Source organism: Geospiza fortis, unplaced genomic scaffold (assembly GCF_000277835.1).
Source record: "Geospiza fortis unplaced genomic scaffold, GeoFor_1.0 scaffold163, whole genome shotgun sequence".
NCBI lineage: Eukaryota > Metazoa > Chordata > Aves > Passeriformes > Thraupidae > Geospiza > Geospiza fortis.
This window is the reverse complement of record NW_005054401.1, coordinates 1,187,409-1,214,324: the sequence shown is the minus strand read 5'-3', so window position 1 is coordinate 1,214,324 and position 26,916 is coordinate 1,187,409. Positions and strand designations below refer to the sequence as shown.

At 36.3% G+C, this 26,916-nt stretch overlaps 1 protein-coding gene across 1 annotated transcript in view; it reads right to left on the bottom strand.

Moving 5' to 3' along the window:
* The window catches only part of WDR70 (WD repeat domain 70), a 133,558-nt gene that overhangs the window by 9,753 nt on the left and 96,889 nt on the right, over positions 1–26,916 (bottom strand). The window contains exons 10-14 of the mRNA XM_005426087.1: positions 24,952–25,051; positions 18,947–19,031; positions 17,782–17,920; positions 3,182–3,282; positions 1,683–1,762 (exon numbers count right to left, since the gene is read on the bottom strand). Coding sequence (XP_005426144.1) covers positions 1,683–1,762; positions 3,182–3,282; positions 17,782–17,920; positions 18,947–19,031; positions 24,952–25,051 — 505 coding nt within the window. The remainder of the gene's footprint in view (positions 1–1,682; positions 1,763–3,181; positions 3,283–17,781; positions 17,921–18,946; positions 19,032–24,951; positions 25,052–26,916) is intronic.

The window sequence follows — 26,916 nt, the reverse complement described above, 5'->3', positions numbered from 1 at the left end:
GAGGTGACTAACACACAGATCCAAGCCTTTGCCATTTGTGGAGTCAAGGCTGTCTAAGGGAAAACCATGCAGTGTATTCCTATGTTTTAAAAGTGCCACTTAATCCCTTAAAATAACATTCCTGCATTTTAAGTAGCCATTACAGGCAATTCTGATATTAAAGAACAACAGGCAATCTGATCAGGAGAAAAAAAAAAAAAACTAAAAGAAAAAAGGGGTAAAAAAAGAGAAGAAAAAAGGGGTCAGTTCACTTCGCAAAAGCACTTCAGAGATCTTCAGGTCTTCCCAGTTCTATCTGTAAACTTAAAAGACTGACATCTAACCTCTGAAAAGTTTCCAAAATACGCAAAAAAATTAAAAATTTGCTGAGCAAATCCTTACAACGTTTTTCTGCATTGATGTATATGGAAGCATCTTTGTTTAGTTTCAAAATTATGTGGAAGAAACAGCTAATCAGCTAAAACTCAGTGATAAAATCCCAAAAATTTGCATAACTGGGACCTACATCTTTCAATGACATTTATAAATGCCACTGAACACACAAGTTCCACCGGATTTTAAGCAGAATTTGCTTTAAAAAATCATAGAAGTTCTTTAGAACATAAACACTAATGAAAGTGCACACAAAGCATTATAATGAAGGATGTTGTAAGGATGCATTAAGAGCACCCAATGAGGATAAATACCCCTGATCTTTGGTAGTTGCTATCTAAATTTAAGGTCCCAAAAACTGGAGCTGGATATCTCTAGCAGTAAGGTAGTTTGGACACAGCTGAGGATGGAAAGTGCCCAAGATGGGAACCTGGAACCAAAGTGCCTTGATATGGGTCTAGTTACCAAGACTGCCCAAACTTCCTCATTCTAAACCTCTTTATGTTTATTATGCTGCCAAACAACTTGTTTGTTTTATAGAGAAATGGTTTTAGTATGTGTAAAACCAAGACTACTAGAAATCAGAACTGAACACCCTGGAACTGGAAGAGGACGAAGAGAAGCAGGAGACCACAACCATGTGACTGTTCCCATTTCACATGAGGAAACACTTCACAGGGCAATGCTAATGGGGATGGTCAAGACCTCCCAGTTAATTCCCTTATTCCATTGTAAAATCTGTCTTTGGGAAAAGGCAGATCATTGAACATTTTATACTAGTAATGATAACTATTTCTTATATGTCAGTGATCCCTACTGCAAATGTAAGTGCCCAAAAATCCCTGAGGCTAGGGATAGTTAAGCTATTTTAAACCCTGTATAACTTCAGTAAATTATAGATTTTGAAAAATCATTTGTTATTTGTTCAAGACCCATCTCCCATCTCTGATTTTGTCACTGGTACTGCAAAGAGGCAAAATCCTTCCTAAACCCATCTGCATTGCACAATTAAGTTACGGAAAACTAAAACTGTAAAAATGCTCCAAAATTTTTGAGGCTTTCAGGAGCATCACAACCAAGAAACCAACCATTACTAACAACTTTACAGAGCATACAGATTAGATATACCTTTCTGTTTGTGCAATGCTATAAAAATTTGTATGAAGCGCCAATATATGACACCAGTGATCAATGCTCAATGAAAGACAGGTTTTTAGAGGAAAAAAAATAAAGTTAAACAATCTGAAAATAATTTCAAACCTAAGAATGAGCTAAGGATTCTACTACAAAGATATGTTTAAATTTCTTACGTGTTATAATGTAATCCTGCGTGAGAGTCTCTGCTTGTCTCTCTTTTCGTTTTGTTTTGACCACACATAATTTTGCTCCCCTAGGAGGAAACAGAACAGTTCAGTTAGTCTGTTTATATCAAACAGAAACCAGTTTTTATTCAAGACAGTCTCAACAAAATTATACAGCACTCTAAATATTCATGAATGTGTGTATCTTTGCCTGTTCATGCTCATGTGAAGGAGGGTAGGGAGATTACAGTGTTTCTGTTATAGAGCAGTTTATATGACATGCAGAAATAAGGGTGGAAGATTCATTTCACACTTCATTTGTCCACAGTACTTTAGTGTGCACATTGGAAGTGCTGCTCTCCAAACTTGGGCACTCATTTGCTCCTGATTTAATTCTTCCTAGGCAGCAGAGTTGGCCATTATCTAACCAGAGATGCCTGGAACACTGAGGCAGGAAAGACTGCATAAGCTTGGCTGCATCAAGATTGATTTAAACCAGTCGTATTTACCTCCTCATGGTAAATACCAGGAAATAAACCAGGCACAAAATTGCACTAGGACTCTGTGGTCCAAAAAATGATGACCAACTCCCATGTTCTCTAAACTGCCAAAATCAGAAAAATAAAACTTATTTCTGATAATCTTGTAAACCAGAGCTTATCTTCACATGGAAGTGGCCAGGTAACAGTAAGTATCCAGAAAACATGAACTCAGTTTGGTTTAGGATGGCAGCAAACCACATACATAGGAAGAACACCTTATTTATTCCAGTCAGTATCAATGAATTGTACATTTCCTCCTGCATGACAGGAAGGATTAATGCCCCACTTCTCCAGCCAATCCAGATGGCAAAAGAAAATTAATCCCAAAACAAGTATTTATAGGTCCTCTACTTAGGCCCTCTTCATCCTCAGTTGGCAAGTCACTGTCTGATAAATCAGTACCACCTTTCCCTTAGATGTACAGACAAAATCCTCATGTGATAAATTAGAGTGGTGAAGAAGACTAAAAGAAAGGTGGGATGTGTTTCCTTGCTTTGCACATTGTCAACTGTGTCTTCCAGCATTACTTCATTAGCACTGAAGACTGATGCCTCTAAACAAGATTTTTACTTCAGGAAGAAAATATGCATTAAGAAATCTGAATACAATACAAAAACCTAAATACAATAAATACCGACTCAGTATCACTTCCTTGGCAACCTCCAACAGACAGGATGAAAGGTTGCTCTTACTGCAGATTTCATGCAATTAAAAAATGAAAGTACTTGTAAATTCAGGTAGAACAGCCATCATACTGCAAAAGGAAAAGCCCAGCGGAAAAAGTGCCATTCTTCATAAGCAAACATTTTGGGATATTTTTTTCTCTTTCTACTGCTGCTGAATAAGTAGAACTCTGCAAAACAAATGTTACCTAACCAGTTTTACTCATTTCTTAGTATAATAATCGAATCACAGAATCAGGCTAAATTTGAGGAAAAAGCTCCATAATAAATCATAATTACATACCTCTGGCTTTTGACAGGATCATAGTACACCTTGGCTAAACCATTTCCAGTACCAACCATGATCTGGTTCAGCTTGGGATGCCAAAGGCAACGCACAACACTCTGAAATAGAGTGAGATATTGACAGTTAGTTGGTCACTCATCTGGATCTTAGAATTAATATTCCCATTGTCAAAGAGAGCACCACACTGGAGCAGGACCAAGCTTAAACACATGAATGAGCATGTGAATAAGTGAATTAATAACTCCAGAGTAGAATACAATGTAAAAGGAGTGACAATACCAGCATGTAGGCAGGGAAGGAAGTAAAAATTGGTGATAACCAGTGGTTTCTACAGACTATTTGCTGCCAGGATCTTCGTGGGCACAATAAAAATGGGAAGAGGGATTTGAAGGAGAACAATTAAGTGCTTCAGATAAGATACAGCGATTCAGGCCCTCATGACTTTTGTACTCTTATTTTTAATTCTTAATTCTTTGACTTCATTTATCACTTTATCTGTTTTTTCCCTTCTTTTTATACACTGTTGACCTTTTCACTTGCTGACTGCAGAAACGGAAGAGATGCTGATTTTCACTCATGCTTCTTTCTTCCCCACAACACTAAGAACTTGGTATTTGAAGCCAGTGTCTCACAGTACTGTCACCCTTCTGGTCAGCAGGGAAACTCATTTTCAGACATTAAGAGTATTGTTCTACATGTGACTTTGAATCTCCATGTGAGTACTGTTCTCAGTCTGATTCAGCAGGATAGCACAGAAACTCTTAAGACTCAAACTTCTGACTCCAGAGAGCCAAAGTGGGCACAATCTGCCACAAAGGACAACACATCTCATCAAAAACACAAAAGAAAGTATCTATTTTTGACACATAGTAATGCCTTAAATGGACATTGTCCAAGGCTGAAGTTGGTTTGTGCCACTTATGTAACAAATGTATCCAGAGCTAGCAAGATGCAGTATCTTGTTAGTATTTCATGGAACAATGATTCCTTTTCTAGCCTTCCCTTTCTTCTCCCTCCAGCTTCCCAGTGCATGTTCCATACTATTTCTGGTTTGGTCCAGCCTCCATTTTTTTTATGCTAGCAGACACATAACATTAAAAATACTGAAAAAATTCTGAAGCCCATTAAGCCATCATGAATCAGAACTTCATTTTACCACAAGATTGTGCATGACACTCTCCTAATCTGTTTTTTCTGCTTTGTATTCTGTTTTAGAAAGAAAAACTGAGAGGGATGAAATTTCGTTAATCAAACAGCCATTCTTTACAAGGCTCCCCAGCAAAGCATCCTCCTACATGCACATAACATACAACATTATACTTTCCCATTTACTTACAGACACAAATAAACTTGGTTTGCTTATTACAAGGAAGCTGCAGAACAATATTTTTAGAGGTAAACCTGAAGTACACAATACAGAGTTGCTAGTAAATTGTTGGATTTAAGTAAGAGTCTTACATATTGTTATGTAATGCTCAAAATGCTAAAGTAACTCTAAAACACCAGAGCCAGTAACAAATATTGAAGGTCAAAGGTGGGTGGCCTTTTCTTTTATTAATATTTATTGCATGTGGTTAGCCAGCCTTTTTAAACTCTGTAGTTAATGTGGTTCTCCACTTTCTTCTGTCAAGTAAATGTATTTTATAGCATGGTAGTGGATACCAGCCAACAAAAACAAGCCTGAGACAGTGTGGCTCAGCACTGATGGGGTTTGCTGAGTTTCTAACTTGTCAAACATGCACAGCACACTTAAAACCACCATGGCACGTGCTACAGGGCAGGGAGAAGAAACTGCCATTAAATGTAGCCCTATAAATCTTTCGAAACCATAAAACATTCCCCGAATATAATTTGTTAAAAACTAAACAAACTCAAATTCTGAACATGCAAGTAATTTTATCAATCCAGTGGTATATAAACCTACTTTATAAGAAATAATAAAAACTACTTCTGTGGTTTTTAGATTATTTTTAGAAACTGACAATTCTTCAAAAATACTAAAATACTGAATACCTGAACTATATCCTAAAAATTTTTTCCAATAATTTAATCCTAAAGATGTCAAAATTCTAATCAACTGCACAACAAAGGGATGATTGTAGGCTAGGTCTTAATACTGGGAGGGTAAGGAGAATCTTTATCACATAAAAATAATTAACACTTGAAGAGCATTTATTCTTTGATGCCTCTAACTTCTCAACTGCTTCCATCTAGAATAACTCAGGTAGACATCTTTATCACTGGAAATGCTAAACATCAAATTCCATCTCAAAGAAGGTCCTACCTCACAGCTCTCCAGGCAAGTAAGTATGTTAACTGCAGATAAAGAAGTGTTTTCCTGCCTTTGCCTAAGCGCACGTGTAGGTAGGTACCCATCTACTGATACTGAATTTTTCACAACTCTAGAATGGTTGTGCTTGGAAGGTAGCTCTGGAGATGACGAATTCAACCATCCTTCTCCAAGCACGGTCAGGTACTACAGATAGCTCAGGATATCACCCTGTTTGTTTTTTAACACTTCCCAGGATGGAAACTTGACAGCCTCCTTCAGCAACCTGTTTCAATGTACAACCAGCCCTACTATAAAAAAAAAACTAAAAACCCAACCACAAACTCCAAATAATTTTCTTCCATTTAAAAAAAGAAAAACCTATGTAGATTATAAAAGTAATAAAATGTCAGGTCATAGCTTAGCAAATGGAAAATGCCTTGTAACAAAGAAGAATGATAAAATGCAGAATGCATCATCACACAAACATCTTCAACATTTGAAAAAACGATTTCTGTGACGGCTGAATGTTTTGGACACTAGGCTTTTGGAGCATGAAGTCCTGGAAGCCTCATAAAAAATCCTGAAAATAATTTTTCCACAGACTGATGTGGCCAGCTTTGTGATTATAAGAAAATTACAAAAGATAATTACTAGTAATGATTTAAAAGTTGTTTTGCATTTTTGCTATGGCAAAAGCATTAAGTTCTTCAAATTAAATAACTCTGAAAAACCTTTGGCAATGTCTATTCATATACAAACACAGTAGCTTGCATTGGGAAATACTAGGAAAACACTGTGAAAGTATTTTTGTGAAGACAGACAGGGAAAATATTTACAATATTACCCAAAAGAGAAACACTGCAAGTTTACCCTCTTGATTCTCACTGTGAAAGACGTTAGAACAGATTCAGTGGGTGGGTGTCATTGTCTGTAGTTCTGGGGTGGTTCCCAAATAATCTCACCCCTATCAGTCTGTTCTCAGCTCTGTATTTCCCTTTGAGTCATGTGAACAGAGCTGTTGCTGCAGGTAAACAGTAAACAACACCAAATAATTTTTCTGTCAGGTTATTTTCCATCTAGGTGAGCTCACTAGGCAACTACACATACAGCTTTTCTGGTACTGAACAAGTAATAGTGCTTTGACAAGAGTTAACAGCAGTGTCTCTAAATGAGGAACTGAAGCCTCATTTTCTGTAACACAGAATGGGACACTTATTCTGGCCTAGGAATACAGCCCTCTGTTTAACAGGCACTGTGAAGAATAACTGAAGCAGATTTGTCAGCAAGCAAAAGCTAATTACCTCAACTGAAACTTTCCAGAGTACTTGGGCAACACCCTGACAAGAGTAAACAACACAGAGAGGGCATTTTACAAGGTCAGCAAGAAAAGATTTAAATGATTTGTGGCATAGGAGTGGAAAATTTACCCCCTAAGATGAAACTATGAAGCTGGTAAGGTCATGAAAACTACAGACTGATGTCAAGGACTGGAAGAATTTTCCTGGATCTTTGTTTTTGAGACTGCAGCAGGAAAGGCAAAATTCAGTGACCACACTTCAGATAAAAACACATAGTTTTAGAGAGTGGATAGAGCTGATCCAGGATGGGAAGTAGAGTCTCAGAGGGGTCAGTACAGGTCAGGCAGGAAGGTTAATTACTTCTAGTAAGAGGGACTATGAATGGTTAGAGATCACACACTGGCAATGATTATCTGGATGGTGAAAAAGCTTTGGAGAGGATGCGCTGTGATAAAACATATAAAGAGAAAAACCATAAATGCATTAATTAATGCTGCATCGTGCAGCAAGTACTTCTAGTTCCTGTGAATTACAGAGTATATACAGTCTTCACATAAATGTTACATCTTAAACCTAAAAGATTTTTCTGAAGAATTTCAGAGCCTGAGCAGTCACTTAATCTTATTAGTAACTTTTGAGTCTACCAAAATGGTTGCTTAAAATGAAGTTGCTCATTATGTAACAAAATAACAAGAACATATATAAAGAATGTCCCTTGAAAGCATTATTCACCTCTATCCTCCTTCACTCTGCTGCAAAAGATTAAGGGAAGATTCAGGTTTCTGTCCATCACTGTCTTCTTGAATTCCTATACTGACATTTTACATGTCTGTGAGCTGATCTTGTACAAAAGCATTGAACTGGCTTTTATTTGGTGCATGTCAGCTGAGATTCAACAACATCTCACTAACTTTTTATGTAAATAAGCCCCATGATAACAGTTAATCTTTTTCAGTTAGCAAAATTTTATTAAACAGACATGTATGTGTGTACGCATATGGGGGTCATAATTGCAACAAGACTGGCATGATAATGAATTCACCATTTTCCAAAAAATTCCAAGAACTTTCATATTTTGGACATAAATAGGAATCACCATACACTTCTAGAGCACTTAGGTCAACAGGACTATATTCTCTCCTTGCTACTGCAAAACGAAAAATAAATTAGAGGGGCCATATTTTACAGTGATGTTTTAACTTCTTTTCCCTCCTTCAGGAGATCTTAATGCTTCTCAGTCAGGCATTGTTTTCTTTGGAAACTACCCTTTCTCCCTAAAGATGGTTAAATTTTAAGGTTAAGTACCTGCAGTTATCTTTGAAAACGAACATTTCATGTAAAGTGTATTTTCAGATAACTCATGATAATGTATCAGCTTTTTCAAGTTCATTACTAAATCTTCTGTCATGCAGGTAAGAGGGAAGAAAAACGTGCTTCCATATCAGTTATGCACTCTTGGAATAAGCATTTTCCATTTTTCTTTCTTTTCACTTCAGGTACACATTTTCATTCTTCTCTGGCTGTTCTTGACTTTCAGCTGGCTTATATATTTGCTCCAAAACACCAGATATGACTAATCAGTTAAGAGCAGCTATCAGACTTTTAGGCAAAGTCCACTGAATTATTGTCTCCTCCCATGGCTGTTGGTGCAAACTATTTAAATGAAAACACTGACAACAAATCTGCTTTGCAGATTATTAAACTACCCTGAGAAATTCAAAATATCTACTGAATGATTCTGACATACAGCTGATATTCATACTTTCCCTGCGCTGAATGTACAGTCAACATTGCACCTATAAACAGAAAATCAAAACTGATCTTCCAAATAGCCACTAGGAAAATATACTCCTAACTTAAGATAAATACTGAAAATGGAAAGGAAACATGATAATCCTAGGTTTTCACACATCTCTAACCTATGAAACAAGAATTCATGAGCATTTGATGTTTCTTTAAAAGCCTTACACTTTAGATGAAGTTCAGTAACTCCATGGTGAAGCTGCTGATGTTTTGACAGTTGTTGGGAAATCAGGTGCAAGTAAGAGAGCGTAGGCTTCGCTCTCAGCTAGCACAAGCCTTTCATAGACTGGCAGGCTTTTCTCCTGTGAATTGCCTACAGTCAAAAATTCTTAAATCAACAGAAATGAATGTAAAAGTAATCCATTATGTCCTACTTTGTTATTGGCAAGGTCAGAAAATGAGAGATTAAATGTTCCGTTGCATTAGCAGAAGACAATAAACACGCACAGAGGGAAGTGAAGAGGTTAGGTGGGACTTGTTTCATTAAACTTAACATGTCTACACTTTTAATCTTCTGAGATCTATTCTTTAAATGCCTACAAATGTCCCCCTTTAAAGTTAACAGAGAGAAATAAGCATTTTACAGTGGACTTCAGCTAACGTATTTGAGAGATCTATTTTAGGATGGGATAAAATCACAGTCTGAATATGTTTATTTTTCTCTGTTGATTAGAAAAGGAGCCTAGGGTGACTGGATCAGCTGTAGACATCTATATTTGGTCAGGTGAATCCCTACAGCCTACAGTGGCCAAAATAGCTATAAAAGAAAAACAGAAAACTAATGAGGATCTACATTAGAGCCTGTTGTGCTACTTAGATGAAACTCCACAGTTGAAGATAAAGAATCCTGGTACCCATATTGAATAGTCCTAGTGCAGAAAGGATACACCAGACACAAACTTCTAAAACTGCCCAACAAATCCTGAAAACCTTAGCTTCAAAGATCAGGTGTAGCTCTGGAGATACTTAAAAACTGAATAGGGATTAAACAGAAAAAATTGTATATTTGCCCTTGTTGCTTACCCCTTTCCTAACCTACAATCTAATAAATAATTCTTCAGAATCTGTTCTGAAGCTACACAATGAAAAAGTGAAAGCAGGAGCTGCTGACCTAAGAAAATATTTTTGGTCAGGAGAAGAAAAACTTAAACAAACCTCTCTTTCCCATGTGAAAGCTTTGCTTCAGTGGCTGTGACGGTATGTGATGGGCTCTGTTTGAACAGCACTGCTTGGATTCGCTGCACTTGGCTGTCCAGGCAGTCAGATGAGGGACATGTCAGCAGGGAAGATAGCAAACATGTAAAATGACATTCTGACTGTGGTGAAGGATTCCATAAGGACAGGTGACCCCAGCCGTTGCTAAGTGGGGCTTTTCTGACTGAACTGAGTCTTTATCTTAAATGCAATCACTACAAACTCCAGTCTTTCTGAAAAAAAGCCTTGTCTGTCAAAATCAGTGCACGTATGCATGCAACTAGTTTATTTAGCACATCTATTCTGTCCTTTCTCCTATAAAACTGTCCTACATACTTACAGTGAAGAACCACTTGCATTATCTTTTGCGCTTGCAGCACAGGAACTCAAATACTACTTGGGAAGCTTATAATAAATTACCTTCCAAATTAACATCATCTGTTACCTAAGCTTATATTATATTTGTATTTGAGAGGGGTAAGCAATTTCAAATTTGGGCTGGATAGAAGGATGAAATCTCAGTGTAGCCTTCCACCTTTATCTTCCACAGCTCTAGGATTTGTACATTAAGTCCTTTTGACTTTAGCAATATGTCTCCCCATAAGAGAAGGGAAATGTACAAAGTTATTTCAGGAAAACACTTTCATTTATTTAATACAGTTTCGATGGCTTTGAATAAAACATCAAATGTTTAGATGCCAACTGCTGAAGATAGGTTCGCACTACCATAAGATTGTTCCCCATTCCTGTTTGGTTACTACTGCTTTTAAACAACTTCTGTAATTAGGAAAGATATTAAAGCAGGGGCTCTCAAGCTTTTCCATTTTACAATAAGGTATGGAACCATTTAGAAACTTCAAATATTTAGACTGCTGTGCAGTGGATATGAATCTAGTCTTTGTACAAACTTTCACAGACATGTTTTATGTGGCTCACAGTTTTCACAAACCAAAAAAAACCTCTGCCATGTTTTATTTTATACATCCCAGCAAGAACGCATACACTACTTAAGAAAAGAGAGGAAAATGAATCAAAATATGTGGAAAGTCTCATGATGAGGAAAGATCCATATGTATTCTAACTTAAAGGCAGTGGAAAAGATCTGTCTCAAAGATCTCAATAATGCTTTAAAAGAAAACACTTCTCTCACGCATACTGCATGAAGTTCAGAAAGAGGCCCTACAGACTTTCAAACAAGTGTTTCAACACATTTTCACCCATGTTAACAAATAATTTTTTTACAGCTCTAAGCAATTGGAATTTAAATGAAAAATTTAAAAAAAATCAGAAACTTGAAATTCTAATCCTAGATAATAGAAATTTTATTTGCAGAAATACCATCACTTCTATACAATTATCAAAGATCATTGACAATGATGCCAATTCCTACTGCACACTCTGTAATCTCTTTCCACTGGTGTCTTAGAGCAGAGTGGTGATACAACAGCCATCTGCCTGGCTTGCCACGCTGCTCCACCTGGAAACAGCTGGTCAGCTTCCTGGAAGCACCAGAAGAGAGGATAAAACTGTGTAACTCTTACAAAACTGCTGAGTTTTAAATAATAATAAAGAAGTTAAGTAACATATTTAGAAGTGTGCCATTTTCAAATGTCTGCCAAGCTGAATAACAAATGCAAAAATACAGCTAACACATGTTCATACTATGTATGTTCTGATTTAAAAAAAGGCTGCTCACATAATAGAAATGTACTAATATTATATTTTTAAATCTACTGTAAACCCCAATTGCAAAAATCTTCACATTCAAGATTCCCCTGGAGCTGTTCCAAGGAAAAGAGCCAACTACAATAAATAAGGTGGGAAGCTAGGGAGTATCTACAATGTAGTGACCCGCTATCATTAGATTCAAATTACTCTTGAGAATACAGTAATGGAGGAAAGAATACTAATGTTTTTCCCCTGTGAAACATGACTTAGAAAATGTGTGGAAATTTTCAATAGAAAATGGACCAGAAATGGATAAAACTTACAATTCTCTATGTAGAAACCAGAAATACCCTAAAAATATTTTCAGAGGCCATTATTTTAAAGAAGTATTTCAATACAGAAAACATGGATAACAATGCTCTACCACTCAACTTTCAAGGTACAGCTATAAAATTTATTTTTGCAAGAGCATGGAGCCAGTGAACAATATTTTCTTCTTTTGATGAATAAAAAAGTAACTTAATCAAGGTGGCAACCTGTTTCCCTTGTAACTGCAATGTCAGGCATTTTCAAACACTTGGTCTGTTAAAATTACAGCCACACTTTCATATATCATAAAACTAAGGAAGACAACCTTCATGTCCACTCCCACTCCCTGTTACAGGGACAAAACCCTCACAGTTTATTACTTTGCATACCTCAAACCTCTAGTGACATCTCCCCTAAAACAAAGTACATGCTGCTCCAGGATACACAAAAGGAAGGACCACATTGTCCGTATATATATGGAAGCAGAAAATAAAAACTGACAGGTTACAACACAATAAAAGAAAACACATTCTTGTGATTCACCTCTTATACTAGAGGGTGTTTTTGTTCACTTTAAAAAACACATAAATTTACTGGGCCTTAAATATTGTATTAACTTACATATTGTGGAAAATATGGATTTTCCATAAAAAAAAATGGCTTTAAAAAAAAAAAAACAAAACAAAAACAAAACAGAAGTTGCATGATGATTTCTTGCAGAAGTTAAAAGAATTTATTTTTCTTAAATAAAGAAAAGCTTTAAATCTCAGTGAAATGGGCCACAGTGGAAAAGCCCTTTACTGTATTACTGCACTTTATAAATAGTAAATGATATTGTTTAAGGTCAAGGAAAGAAATACTGCAATCCTAAAGCAACCATGCATAAAGGATGCTGGAAGGTTCATATTCCTTATTCTTTCTTTCCTTTTCATTCTTTCATCTAAAAAGAAGCCTTATTTATAGCTTGTCCCAGAAGACCTTCCTGAAACCTCCCTTAGAGGTATTTTCAGAAGTATTTAATAATTTAACTTTTGCTTATATTTGAGAAACTAAGAAAATATTGCAGAGTCCTCCTAACAGAAATAGGTTTCCCAAAACACAACAATAAATCTATAGTTTTGGACTGCTGCTTATCTACAATATTCTGTGGGATATTTAAAAAACTTGTGCATCTCATTTTATAATGTACACAAACTCATAATCTCGGCCCCCTCTTATATTAAATTATTACTTCAATTTTCATTTTAAAAAATCAGCAATTCCTGCAACTACACGACTACTTTTTTTTTTCCTTTCTTTTTTTCTCAGTGCCCATTCTTGCTTGGCAGTAATGGGGTGTAATACTTGTCCCTTCCATATGGGGAAAATGAGTACTCTACTGCTGCCAAGATCAATCTTGTCTGTAATAAGGATAACTACCGGGTGATCAGTTGGAAGTAGCCAAATGAATGACAGACATGTGAGAGTGATTCAAGTGCCTATCCACAGCTATTTAAAATTAAACTGACACTGGGGGAAATGTTGTATATCCATTTCTTTTTCCCATACACTAGGTATTTTTAACTGGTTCCCATGAAGATCTCATGCTTGCATAACCAAAGCAAGAATTAGGACTAAACGCTCCCTGGCCTTCATGTGGCAGTGAAATCTCCCTTCCCTTCCAGACTGCATATCTCAAAGGTGAGACCTCATTCCACAGCAGCTACAGGTCTTCCTGCCTCTCACACTACCTGACAAAAAGAAAGGGAAACAGTCTCTGAGTTTCTGGACTTAAGCTCTGTACCCCCATATTCTGGCAGTATTGCTTCCTGCCATCAGTTTAAGTCTCCTTAACCATGTAAACTGAGTAAAGAAAGGTTCTGTGTGTAATTAATATTTCAGATTAAATATGCCTCTAATGCTCAAATCGAAAAAGTTTAATAAACTTATTTTATTATGAACATTTGACAGAGAGCAGAAGAACCTTTCATAATCAATACTGTCAAGATAGAAGAGAGACAGAAAAACTATCAAAACATTCATAACAGAATATTTTCAAATTCCATTAAAAAGACAGAATTCTGTACAGTTTAGTAAACTTAGTAAAGTTTAGTACCACTAAACTTTACGTAAAGTTTTGTACCACTGTCACAGTACAAAGCCCTTAAAATCTCCAATTTTACTCGTACGCTGAGCCAGAGCAAGGCTGGGGCACTGCACACACAGCATCAGCTTTCTTATGAGAGTGGCAGAGGCAGGAGTTCCAACCCTGATGTAATTTTGATGTAACCTGCAGTAAGTAAAGGACCCTGTCATAACCTGCAGAACAGGTGATTTCTGTCCTTGATAAACTCAGGGAAAGAAAGAAAGAATTCACTGAGGGCTATTAACTGCAAAATTCCTCTATCTGCATCAAGATATCGCGAAAACAGCAGTCACTGAAAGTAGAAAGGATGGTCAGAGAAGAGCCAACAATTTTGTCTTTGTCCTGTTCACACCTCCTCCAGCTACTAGCCAGAGACAGAGCCTGCGGTCTCCAGCTCTTCTGACATTAGTTTTCTTCAAAAAGCACTGCTATTTATCTAAGAAGCTTGAATTCTACAGAAGTCCCAATGCCTACATGGTGGGATGGCATTCAGAAGTGGACACAACAACACAGCTGTTTAAGCACAGATTGCAGCTGAGAAACAAATAAACCCAAAACACTAATACAAGAGGAAAAAGCAAATTAATATTCTGTACCCAGCCACAACAGCAGAAACTAATCAGACTGTTAGCCCATTAGTAAAACCACAAAGTTTCACTCCAGCAGCTCTGAAACAGTAATGGATTTTCCCATGAAAACTTGAAAGAAAAGGTGAAAAAAGGTTTGTGTGGTATGATGGAAAGGAATGCCAGACACAGCTTTGGTCAAACATTCCCATTAAATATTTTCTCATTACCCACCAAGTTCACTCACAGGCCAATTTCACTGGCTATTTACCAAGGAGGTTTAAGATAATGTTTACTGCTCTTTGCTGCTTTTCAATTTTCTAGGCTTGCTGGCTTGCTCTCTTTAAAAAGTCCTTGTGAAATGAAAAAAGTAACACATGAATAGTTTATACTATACTGAGAAAATCTCAGTAGATTTTCTGTTATTCTGATTTTATACATTCTACCACTAAACTGCTATACTATTACCTTCAAAAAGTTACTAAAGATGCCTTTTTTCTTTAGCAATATGGACTAAGTTTCACTGAAATGATTTCATTAGAAATGAGAGCACATCAGGCTCTTCGCAGAGACAGACACTGGTGCACTTGTGTTTTTATTACACACATAGCACAGCATAAGTTCAACTCTGTAATGCCTAAAAAAACCCAAAACAGAAAGAGTGAAATTATGTATTTCAGCACTAGGTAATATGGAAAATGTAACGTGTAACACTTAGTTGCAGAAAACAAACTAAAGTCTTGGACAACATTATGTGTTTATCTCTAATTACAGTAATGCTAAATGCTAACTGCTATTTTTGAGAGTATAAGGAAAAATATGGAAACTAGGAAAGCAGCCGGTAGAAAGAAAGTAATTACTGCACTGCTGAAAAAAATGCTTTGATAAACTACACACAAGATATTAATCTCCTAGTTTACAGACCAATGATCTTTCCAACAAACAGCATTTACTGCTTACAGAACATAAAAGCCAACTTCTTGAACATTCATTTGCTTTTAGCATGCCTTTATGCGTTTATATTTCATCAAACACAGTAATTTGAGAAGAACAAGTAAAGAACACTAAAGAAAAAGCCAAAGGATACAAACAGTAGAAAGACCTTGAAAAAATATACCGCTTTTATTTTGTATGACCATGTGCAGAGTTAAAGTTATAAGCTAGATAGACTTGTACAGGTATTGGTAGTGCTGACTCACTGAAAATTATGTCATAAGATCAGTATTTGTCTAAATTCTTCACCTTTTAGTTCCATTATTTTCATTTCCACTGTGCAAAGCAGAAGAATGACAGTCTTAAATTTTATAACTACAAATGAAGAAAACCAGCAGCACTAAAACTCTATAGACCAAAGTGATTTACTACAGTCTTAAAAAGTACTATATAAATATCAGCACCCATACAAATTTATAGTATAAAATTATGAACCTGCTTAGACTTGTACACATACTTAAAATTTTACTATATTAGTGGCCCCAATGAAATTGTTTATTGACAGTTTCTTACTGTTGGGTCTCCGTTTCATGTCTCTTTTGCATTTTTAAACATAGAACAGAAATTTAGCTCTTGATTCTTAAGAGAAACTGAGAGCAAAGGAATCTTTTGTGGACTCCCCTGTAGCACGATCTATCTTGGCAGGTAAACAGATGCTTAATTTCCAAGACTTAGAAGACAAAGTTACCAAATGAAAAGAAAAATTTCTTCGAATGCAAAAAAAGACTGGCGAGCGGTATTTCTCAATATTTAAATGGTTTTGGAGATACAAGATCCACCATTGACAAGCTTTTCCATCTTGCAGCCTTAGAACTTAAGTGAAATTTCTGCACACTGTTAGTGACATGACCATTATTAAAAGGAGATGCCATCATGACCACCTCCAAACACTCAGGTCTAAGGAGTTCATATTCTTTGTGAATGGAATTATGAAACTATTTTGTTTTTGGTACCCATGGGTAGTAGAGCTCCTAAAAAAAAATCTACTTCTTGCACTTTATCTTATGTAGTTGTTCTCCTTTTTTCTGTCATGAAGTTTCAGAGGAGATACTGAGGCATTCACGTTTTCTCTCAGAAAAAAGTTATAAATACTTGGTTATAAGGCTTGTATCAGAACATAAAAACCCCCTAGAAATTCTCATAAGTTTAGCTTGGTTTGTGGTTTGGTATGTTCCACAGGAGAAAACCATAAAAGTCGATTTCTGCTGTATTTGGTGAAATTATTTAGTAGTAAGTAAAACTTCCAAAGTCATATAAATCCGCATTCTATTTAGATTATATGTTTAAGATGAAAACAGGTGTTCTTCTGCACTAGGAAAAAACATGTGTTTTCTGCTTGGGTAAGAATTCAGCATTTTTAATTTCCAAGACAGCTGCCACCAAAATTATAGATATAAGAAATCCATCTGTAAGCAGATCCCATTTTACCTTGGGATGGACTAATGGAGAAAACAGGATTCAAAAAGAAAAGATAATACAAAGGTGGTGGTATAAAAACAACATCCAGCAGAAGGAGGTTTGGTCTGCTGTGCTAGGAAAACTTGTTGGCGCTCACTTAAAAAATATGCAGAAGTAGAAGATGGTATTCTGAAACAAAGTGACAAAATCAATAACCTGAAATACTCCAACAACTAAAGGGACATAAGCATACATTGTCCTACTTATCAGTTGCAATTCTGTTGTAATTTCACCCACTCATGGGTGAAATAACACACCTTATGGGTGTTTGTCATCACCCATAAGTTTACTTGTATATCACAAGAGGAAAAAGGACTTTTTCACCTATGGTATTGAGCTTTTCCTTTCTGCACAAGGGAATAGGTAGCCAGTTCAAGCCATGAACAGACTCTTCTGTATAACAGGTGCGCAGCTGTAGGTTTTTGTAGTAACTGGTGAGAATGGCGGTTTTGATGGATTTCTTAATAATGCCTTCTTTTTGTAGCAAATTGTTGCATTTAGACAAGCTAGAAACACATTCTAGAGTAACCACTAATCTGGTCTCATGGACAAAAACTAGTTTTGTCACAATAAGCCATTTCATCATGATAACTAGTGAAGTAAACAGCATAAACATCTACATATTTTAGGATTTCTGTCTCACTTCACAGATCTAGAAGGGTTCACGGAAATCCTTGAGAAATGTGAAGCTAACACCAGAGCAGGGAAGCTCTACTGCTTAAACACCTTGTCCTAGGATTTTTTTTTAATTTAATTGAAACAATTATTTAGATTACTCTAGCCCTACCTCTTAATCATGGAATAGGAAAATCAGAATACTGTTAGTAGGTAATGACCTGTATAAGGAAAAAGAAGCATAAGAATATGATTTCATTCATATTTTGAAGAGATGAGTAAACTAAAATACATACCGCATCTGTAACTTCTATCTCATACAGTTTCTGGAAGGTCTCACGATAAAAGAAAAACAGCTTCCCACTGCCACCACCTTTCTTGACAGAGGTGCCTGTGACAAGGATCTTATCATCTGGACTGAAACAACAATCTGTCCTGTTGAAGAAAACAAAGAATCTCACTGAGCAGATAAATAATTAACATATCAAGAACTTAGATATAAATTGCACTCCTTAAAACAATCTTTTCTACTTTTTAGTCCTTTCCAGACAAAGCTTGAAAAGTATTTAGTGAGCTGTCACTTATTGCTGTAGTTATCAATTAGAGTTATCTGTTACAATTGTTATTACAGTTGTGCACAAGATGTGTGAAACTGGCAGATTCAATAAAAATTTTCCTCCCAGCAAAATTCTCCTCCACTCAAAAGTCTTGCAAGCTTTTCAATACAAGAAACAAACCAAAAAAAAAGTGCTTTAAAATCTGGCTGTGGTCATTAAGTAAAAAATGTGCTAATCATGAAGTCTGGTTTTGTTGATGATACACTCTTCAGTGATGCAAGGTGGTGTGTTTATACACTGGCCAAAAATATTTTTCTGTTTATTTTTCCTCTGTGTTACAAATTGCAGTTAAGATTGAGCTGTCCATGACTTGTCTTTCTAAGATCTTATTTCAAAATCACAAACTGTCCTTAGGTGATTTGGCTGCATTACAGCAATAGAAATTCAGATCAGACCAATAAAAATATTGAAAACAATAGTTAGCACTATGCAGCAAAATAAAATCAGCACTTCTGACACTGTAACCTGAATTCATATAATGTACCTTCATGTTATGTCTAGTTTTTCATTCAGCTCTTTTTTTATTAATTATAGACTAAATAAGAATAAGATTTACATCTATATCTCATTACACACATAAGGGCTTCCTCCTGAAATGATACTAATCTAATTAGACTTAAGACATATGAGACTGAAATATCAGAAAAATAAGATCTTTTAAAGCAACATGAATCCCTAAAATAGACGAGAATTGTCAATGCACAGTTCTCCTTGTACAACTCCTAGTCCTCTCCACACAACGGTAGACCTAGTGACAGCTGAGGGTAAGAACTCCAGCAGAACCCTTCCTCATTCAGCAAAAATACTGCTATTTCTGCTAGTTGGAATAAATTAGAATACTTACATTGGAAAGAAGCTGGGCAGTCCATCTGCTGAATTAAGAGGTTTTTTAAATTGTCTAATATCCCATATCTTTAAAGTATCATCTCCTATGAAACAGAAGAGACAAAGGTTAGCAATAAAGAATTCAAGTCAAAAACTTACACGTCAGAAAATTTCACTCTCTAATTCAGAGAGAAGGAGAACAAAATTATATAATAGAAGCATCCAAAATGGGAACAATTTCTAAGTTTTTCCTCGCTAAGTGACTATGACAGTGCAAGGTTGAGAAGCTCAATATGCAGCACTTCAGTATACCAGAAACTTCTCCTCAATGGCTCAATTCTATCGTGGTAATCCCTCCTATCAAGAACCACTATTCACAGTGGAATCAGATGCCTCAATCACTAATTTATTCTTTGTTTGTGAGCATTGATGTTTTGCTTCTAGGAGCAAATTTCAAGACATCTAAAGAAATTTAAAATGTTGCCATGAATGGTCTAGATCAAAAACTAAACAAGTTTTGTATGTGTGGTTTTTACCTGTCCTGAAAAAGCAATCAGGAAGAACATGAAAAGCACATGGAAGTCTTCCCCCTTCTTTAGCAGGCCACAAACTGCTATCTCAGTATGGAGAAGAGGCCCTGGAATCAGTCAGAAATCCTTAAGGAAGGGGGTGAAGGGAAGCAAGTGAAACCACACTTACTGTAATGAAACATTTTCACCACACTACCTTTAGCTATAAAAGCCAAAATCAAGGTTACAAAAAGAGATTTGTAGCAATTTTCATCTGTGTTTGATAAACATGGTATGACTGTAGGCCAGTAAAAGTCAGGCTGTTTATCCCTTTTTGAAAAGTTATGACATATTAACAAAATGAGAATGGGGTAAAAAAAAAGAGATTAATTATTCTCAGAGATGTCTACATCTCTTCTCTGATTGTCCTTCTGGAACTCATATTTCCAGCATGAGATGAGCTACAGAATTTGAGCTTTGAAGTACCTCACTCAAGCACCTAGACATGTCCCAGCATTTGACAGCAGTGCCTCAGCACTTTCAAGGGTAAAAAGAAGGACATTTAAGCAACAATTCCCTTTAAAAATATCCAGACAAAAAGTTACAAAATCTTTCTGACCTAGGTGGCAAAATCTGCTTCCTTCCAAAGTACAAATCTTGCAGGGAATTTGGTTATCTACAAGTATTTTGTGGATTCATAGCCTTTGAGCTCAAGAGCTCAAGAGCTCAAGAGCTCAAAGGAGGCCTTGGAAATAAAATGTTTCTAAAAGAAGTAACAAAAGAAATCAAGGCCAGCAGTGCCCTTTACAGGGAAAGCAGTAATGTGTGGCCTCGTACATCATGTATGTTTATATTAAAATCTAGGATAACTCCTTACTACAAAATATTTTTAAGAAGTGGACAACTTAAATAAATGATGTCTAGAGTAGAGTATATTTCTGTTCATTGGGAAGCTAAAAAATGACAAGAAAGAAAAATGTTGAGTCCCTGTTTTGGGAATATGTGTTTTCTTATTGTTTCCCAGTAGACTCCACTGCAAGTACTTCAAAGCATTTAGTCTTGTAAAATGAGCCCTCCCTTTTCCCTCCCATCCCCCAAGAAACAAAAAAAACCCAACCAAACACTTATCGTTGAGATGTTACATCTAAAGCACCAGCACTTTATAAATGTATGCAAAGGACAGCATTTGGCCACTTTGCAAATCTCCTGGATAGGGACAGATCTACGGCTAGCAGCCAAGGCTGTTCTGTTCCTAGTGGAATGAGCCTTGACATGATCTTCAAGCTGTAGTCCTGCCAGGTTTTAGCACGAGAAATGCAGTCAGACATGTAGCTATAGCTCCTTTGCTAGCAAGAAAATGTAATGGGATAGTTAAAAAATTTTAGAAGATTCTAGTAGGACTCAAATTTAGGGTTGATTTCAATCAACATTGTCTTAAATTGAAATAGTTTAGAAAGAGAAAAGTAAGTATTTGGAGAGGGGAAAATGCTAGTAGAATGACTTGATGTGCTAATGCTGTGAAACTTCACCATCATTAACAATTTGCTCTCATTCACTTTTCCTAATTAAAACTCCCAGTGTGCAAATGCAAATTGGTTCCTAAATCTAATTTGCATTTCAAGTTGAAATCACTGTCACGAAGATCACAGAATATTGCCTTTCCTCAGCACCAAGGATTTTTCCCAGTAGGATCCTTCTATCAATGCTTAGGAGGCAGCTTTAACAGAACTGCAGCAGTTGTGATCTGGTTTTAATTACTTTATACATGAACAAAAATAGTCATCCTTAAACAAAAGCATATAAACAGAAGTTGTGCAATTCAGTATGAATATTCAAAGCAGTCTACTCAGATTCAGTATTTTTTCTTGATGGCAGACATCTCCAAAGCCTGGCAGGCTTATTTAAAGCTTTTTTAGCATTTTTAGTAGCATTTCAAACGCTATTTTTTGCTATTTTAATAAGGATACCAATAAACAGGCTCAAGACTGACACAATCAGGTCAAGACATTGTTACGCCAATGGTATTGAGCACTAGATTTATGAAGAGGTAACAATTAGGTCCTACACAGTCTTTGGTGAGCAAAGATAGGAATTTTTCAAATGCCCTTTAGTCAAAATAAGGCTGAAGCACTAATACTATAAACATTTTATCTGATTTTTTTCTTTTCTTTTCAGAAGATACTGACCAGGAAGACAAACATATGAATGCACGTAGGCCCAAAAGAAGCAAAAGTGCTGCCAGGAATTCACAAATCCTACAATCAGAAGCACTCTGTTTAAAAAGAGGGAGTCCTCTGCTGAAAGCAAAGCTCGATGACAGAAATTGTTCACAGAGATCAATGAGGCAAAGAAACATAGGAAACGGGAATTCTAAAAAGTTACAGCTTTGGGAACACATAGCACAACAAGCTTACCGGAGTATGTTTATCATACTCAAGCCTTTCTGTGAAGGCTTATACTACATCTGTGAGAGACACCTTACAGAACAAGGTGCAAGCTTCTGCATTCTGAACTGGCTCTACAGGAGCAGCTGCAACAACTACAGAGCAACCTTTGGAGGCATCAAAGATTAGCACCAAAGCCAAAGATCCTGTGAAGGAAGTCACAAATCGAGGAATCTATACCTACATTTGGAACACTTCTCAGCATCACCTGCATCCATACCAGCCTGATCAAATAAGTGCATCACCCTCTCTAAACATATGGAATGTACACACAAATATATGGCAAGAAGGATACAGAAGACTTTCGTAATGCCATTTCAGCTCCAGGTGTTGCACTTACCTGACTATGCCTATTAAAACTACTAAATGTATTTCTGCTATGGTTAGAATGAACACCAGTGTTTAGCTTTTAAGGAATATTACTTGACAAAAATCCATCTGATTTTTGAAATGCCAATGTTTGGATTTACTATGAAGAACAATATGCTATTACACGACACAAAACAGTCTCTATACATGCTGCTGCATAACCTTTGAGCATACATGTTTCTATGTTTTAAACCAATTTCAAAATGAAGAAAGAAATGCAACTAAAATTAAAAAAGAAAAAAGACCAACAAAAATATCCGGAGTCAAAAAAAGACTTTATATTTTTTTACAGTAAGACATCAAGGCCAATCCTAATTCTTATCTCTCCCCTACTAAACAAAGAAAATGTTCCACAAATACTACCCTTCATTGTTTCAAGCATGCAGAAATATCACTTTCTTAAATTTCTGTCAAGTTACTACCTAATATCCAACAAGAATAGCACTGGAAACTTTCATAAGCAGCTCCTTAGGTTTTTATTTTCCCTTGTGCCTGCAGCTGAGCCATGCCTCATCTTCTCATATCCAACACAGATCTACATCAGATGCAGGGAAGTCCATCAGGCTTTCAATGAAAGTTCCCATGCCCCAAACAACTATCCTCTCTTTGATCCTCAGCACTTGGCAGGTGTGTTAATCTACAAATGCTGGATCCACATCTGCTTTTGTTGGTACAGATCCAAAGCAATACTCATATTAAAGCACTAACCAAACAAGTCAAAATAAGGTATGAATCCTCCTTACTTTCTAGCATAGTGCACACAGAGCTCTTTTTTTTTTTCTCTTAATACACTAGACAAAGCTAGCACTTTTATCCACATTGAGTGGCCAAAGTTCTGTACAGTCTTACATTCTGCAAACAATCAATCAACATTTTATACAGCTTAGTGCAGTGTGTGGAAGATAAAACCTCAGTAAATGAAAGTCTGTTTAACACGAGACAAAAACTGGAGACAGATGAGGAAGAGCAGGCAAGTAAAAGTGCCATATGCAATAAAAATATGAAAAGGTCATTTATGTGGTCTACATTCATAAATGTGAAACAGAAGAGAATTTGCATAAATGGAGGTTTCAAGACAGCAGTAGTGAATACCCCTCACTAAGCAATAGCTTTGTTTGCTGTTATATTTAAAAGCACACCAAGCTTTATTCCTAAATTTCCTGAAATATGTTTGTGTGAATTTTTTTGGGGCAATCACCACTGGCAGACAGACACAATGTTTTACTTAGCGCAGAATGGAAAGACACACAGTTCACATATTTTCCAAGCAGGAGAAGGTCCACACATAATAGAAGTCTGGTTCAGTAAGGACAAAAAAGCTTGAGAGCTTTTACCTCACCACTTACAACCCATTCATGATGGGTAGAGTGGCAGCAGAACTCTGAACAGCAGTTCAACTCAGGACCCTGAACAGGAGTTACAAAACAACACAAGTGCCATTAGTGTCCATGTGCCTAGGGCCTTCCAGGATAAGACTACAAATCCCTTACTCTGAAAGATGTGTTCTGGGAAACAGCATTTGGAATCTTTGAAATGCAGCAAGACATACAAAGAATCAGTGAGGCCGCACCCAATATCAGCTGCATTTCACTGTACCGACATGCACCGGGTCAGACACTCTACCCCCTTCAGGGACAGGGGCACAGGGAGGATGCAAAGAAAATGCAAGCTACTTGGCTAGGAAACACATCCACCGCTTCTGAGTTTTTTTCATCTATAATACCTACATTCTGGTATTTTGCGTATGTAATCTCATTCTGTCTATGTACCAAACTGACCAGATGTTCTAAACATATGTTAGGCACAGTGTTAGCCAGCATTAATGTATACTGCCTCCCCCTAGGCCTGTTTATTTGGCCTTGGGGCAATGCTAATGCATACACAGAGCTTCTGGTTACAGCTGTTTTCTATCCAGACAGCTTGGCTTGTAGGCTTGCACCTGCCTGCAAAGTACTGGGCAGACAAATTTCTGCATGAAAAGCTGTCTTCAACAGACACCACCCTCTCCCAGTAATGAAGTTAATGAGTCCTCAAATACATCTTTGCCTTCTCAAGTCATCTTCTATTATCCAAGACTCATTTATAAAAGTTTTATCTGAAGTTTACAATGCAAGCCAGTTTCCCTAGTCCTGTGGACATTCCAAATTCTTTTGTCATTCAAGTGTATTTTGAAAAGTCAATTCCAGTCATCAACTTTTAATGTTTTTAAAACAGACTAGATAAAAATTCCAATTAGGACAGAAAATGATGTTGCTTAAGGAAGTTGTATGAGAAATTAATACCTACAGAGAAGAGATAGTGTTATTGAGAGCACTTATCTTCCACGAAAGAACTAAGCAACAAAACTGGACTTTTTTTATTTTTAATTAAGCTAATGATTTCCTTTCAGTGTATTATAACTGCGAGATGAGAACACAGATCAGGAACTGTGTAATACAATCAGCAAACTTGTCTTAAAATATTTCTTAACTGCAGTAAAATTCTCTTTCAGGAACAGTTTTGCATGGTGTATCAAATAAAAGTAGTAAACTGTGAAATACTTCATATTTGAATCACTAGTATCTGATTTCACTACCTTACCTCCACCACAAACAACTACATCAAACAATTAATGTGATCTATGTGGTTTGTTTAATGAACCACTTCATTTCATTGAAAATGTGTTACATTCAACAAGTCATAGGGCTCTTTCCATCACCTACCTCCTCTGCTGGCAAGGACAGTACCATCATAGGAAAATGTCAAACATGAGGTGTCAGTGCCTGAAGCATGGGCTTGCCTGCAGTGGAACTTTGTATGTACCTGTTCACCAAACAAACAAAACATTACAAAATCAATTACAGTTACAAATCATACAACAAATGAAACAAATGGGTTTCTGTGCTCTGCTGCTATTCATTATTCTAAACAGAAACCCCTACATTTTTAGGAGGTACAGTAGCTAAGTATTTCCAACAGACTTTTAAAAATGTTATATTAGTTTTAAAATATGCTTTCATAACAAGAGCTTGAATGCAAGATTTGAATTCTTCATAGGTTTAAATATACAGTACAGATTTACATAGCATCAATGCTCTTGGAAAACTCCCACTAGCATTGAACAAAGGTAGTTATGCCTGGTTAAGATAAAAATATATTCCAAGACAGTTCTCAACACTCCCCTAAGCAGGCTTTTAGTTTCTCAAACTACCAAAATACAGTGTACATTCTTCAGAGAAGACTGAAAAGGACTGGAAAAAATTACGTTTGCCAAATTTAATCCCTAGCAGAATCATGGCTTACATAACAGAACAAAGTTCTATTGTGAGGTTTGTGTTCCGTTTAGGTGCTGTAAAATTCAAGTATGGGAACGATGTATGTTTTATTTTAATTATTTCTATTTTGCTGATAATCCTAAAGAAAGGTTGAAATTACCTTCAAGATCACATTTTGTTCTTGTATGGAGAGCACTTCTTATTTATTAAGTCATTATTTAGTAAAATAACTAAAAATTCTATTAATAGGGAAGGAACCTCAAATTAAATTTAAATGGTCTTGTCAAATCAAGTTCTCCCACTTCCCAACCTAAAACAAGGCTCTCAGCTAAGATTCCAAGACAGGAAGTGGAAACACAGGAAGGGAAAAAGGGAAAAGACAGAAACAGAGAAAAAAAAATTGAGACGGGTTGATTCTTTTTTTAATACCTAGGTAATTACACTTCTCATTTGCCCTCTTTTTGTAAAAGAAAACTAATTCACATAGTCGTAAAATTAGGCATTCAAGACCTCAGGGTTTCCAGTATGACTGTATCTATTCTTCCCCTCTGCAAAATGAGGATTAAAACACAGAGAAGAAAATGGCAGATTAGTGACCTTGAAGTCCTTTATTTATGGTTGTGATGAGTAAAACAAAATTTATGCATATAAGAGTATCTTTTCAGATGAGGGGCTGAACAACATGCAACAAAATCAGACCTAGAATCCCACCCTGAACAGTAAGAGGACAAAACAATGAGCAGCTGCTCCGTGATTTTTATCCAAACTACACATTAAAATAGACACATTTCTACAGAATAAAAAAGATAATGTGATCACAAAAGGAGAATGTGATCACGGAATGCAATCACACAGACTGATTTAGGCTTGCAAAGGAATCCTCAGTAAATTTATCTTCAAATTTTTGACTATGCACCTTACTAATACTCTTTAAATGGGTTATTTTTTAAGTAAGAGCCACAAACTAGTGAAGTAATTAATGCTGTTTATTCTTAAGAATAGTTCTAAATTTGGTTCAAAAGCTAGAGAATCTTTGTGTGATGATGTTAATAATTATTGCAAGCTTATTTTGATGTACAGATTTGGTCAGCCATTAAGAGGAGTCACGTGAGGCATTCCTTCCACAAATGACTCTTCAACAAACAAAGAGGGACTTCAAATACCAACAACTTGCTTCTTAAAGTATCTGAACACAGAATGCAATGGCCTACACTTAGCCATAGTAATTGTTTTGAAATAACTGTCACTTCCAGCCAATCAGGCATACCCTGCAGTCTACTAACAGACTGCAGTTTACAACTGTTTGTCTTTGATGGGAGTTGTTTATTAATACCAAAAACATATTTTGTGCATCCAATAGCATAAAATTTTCCAAGTATGTGGAAATGTGTAAAGAATAAAATGTAAATTGGC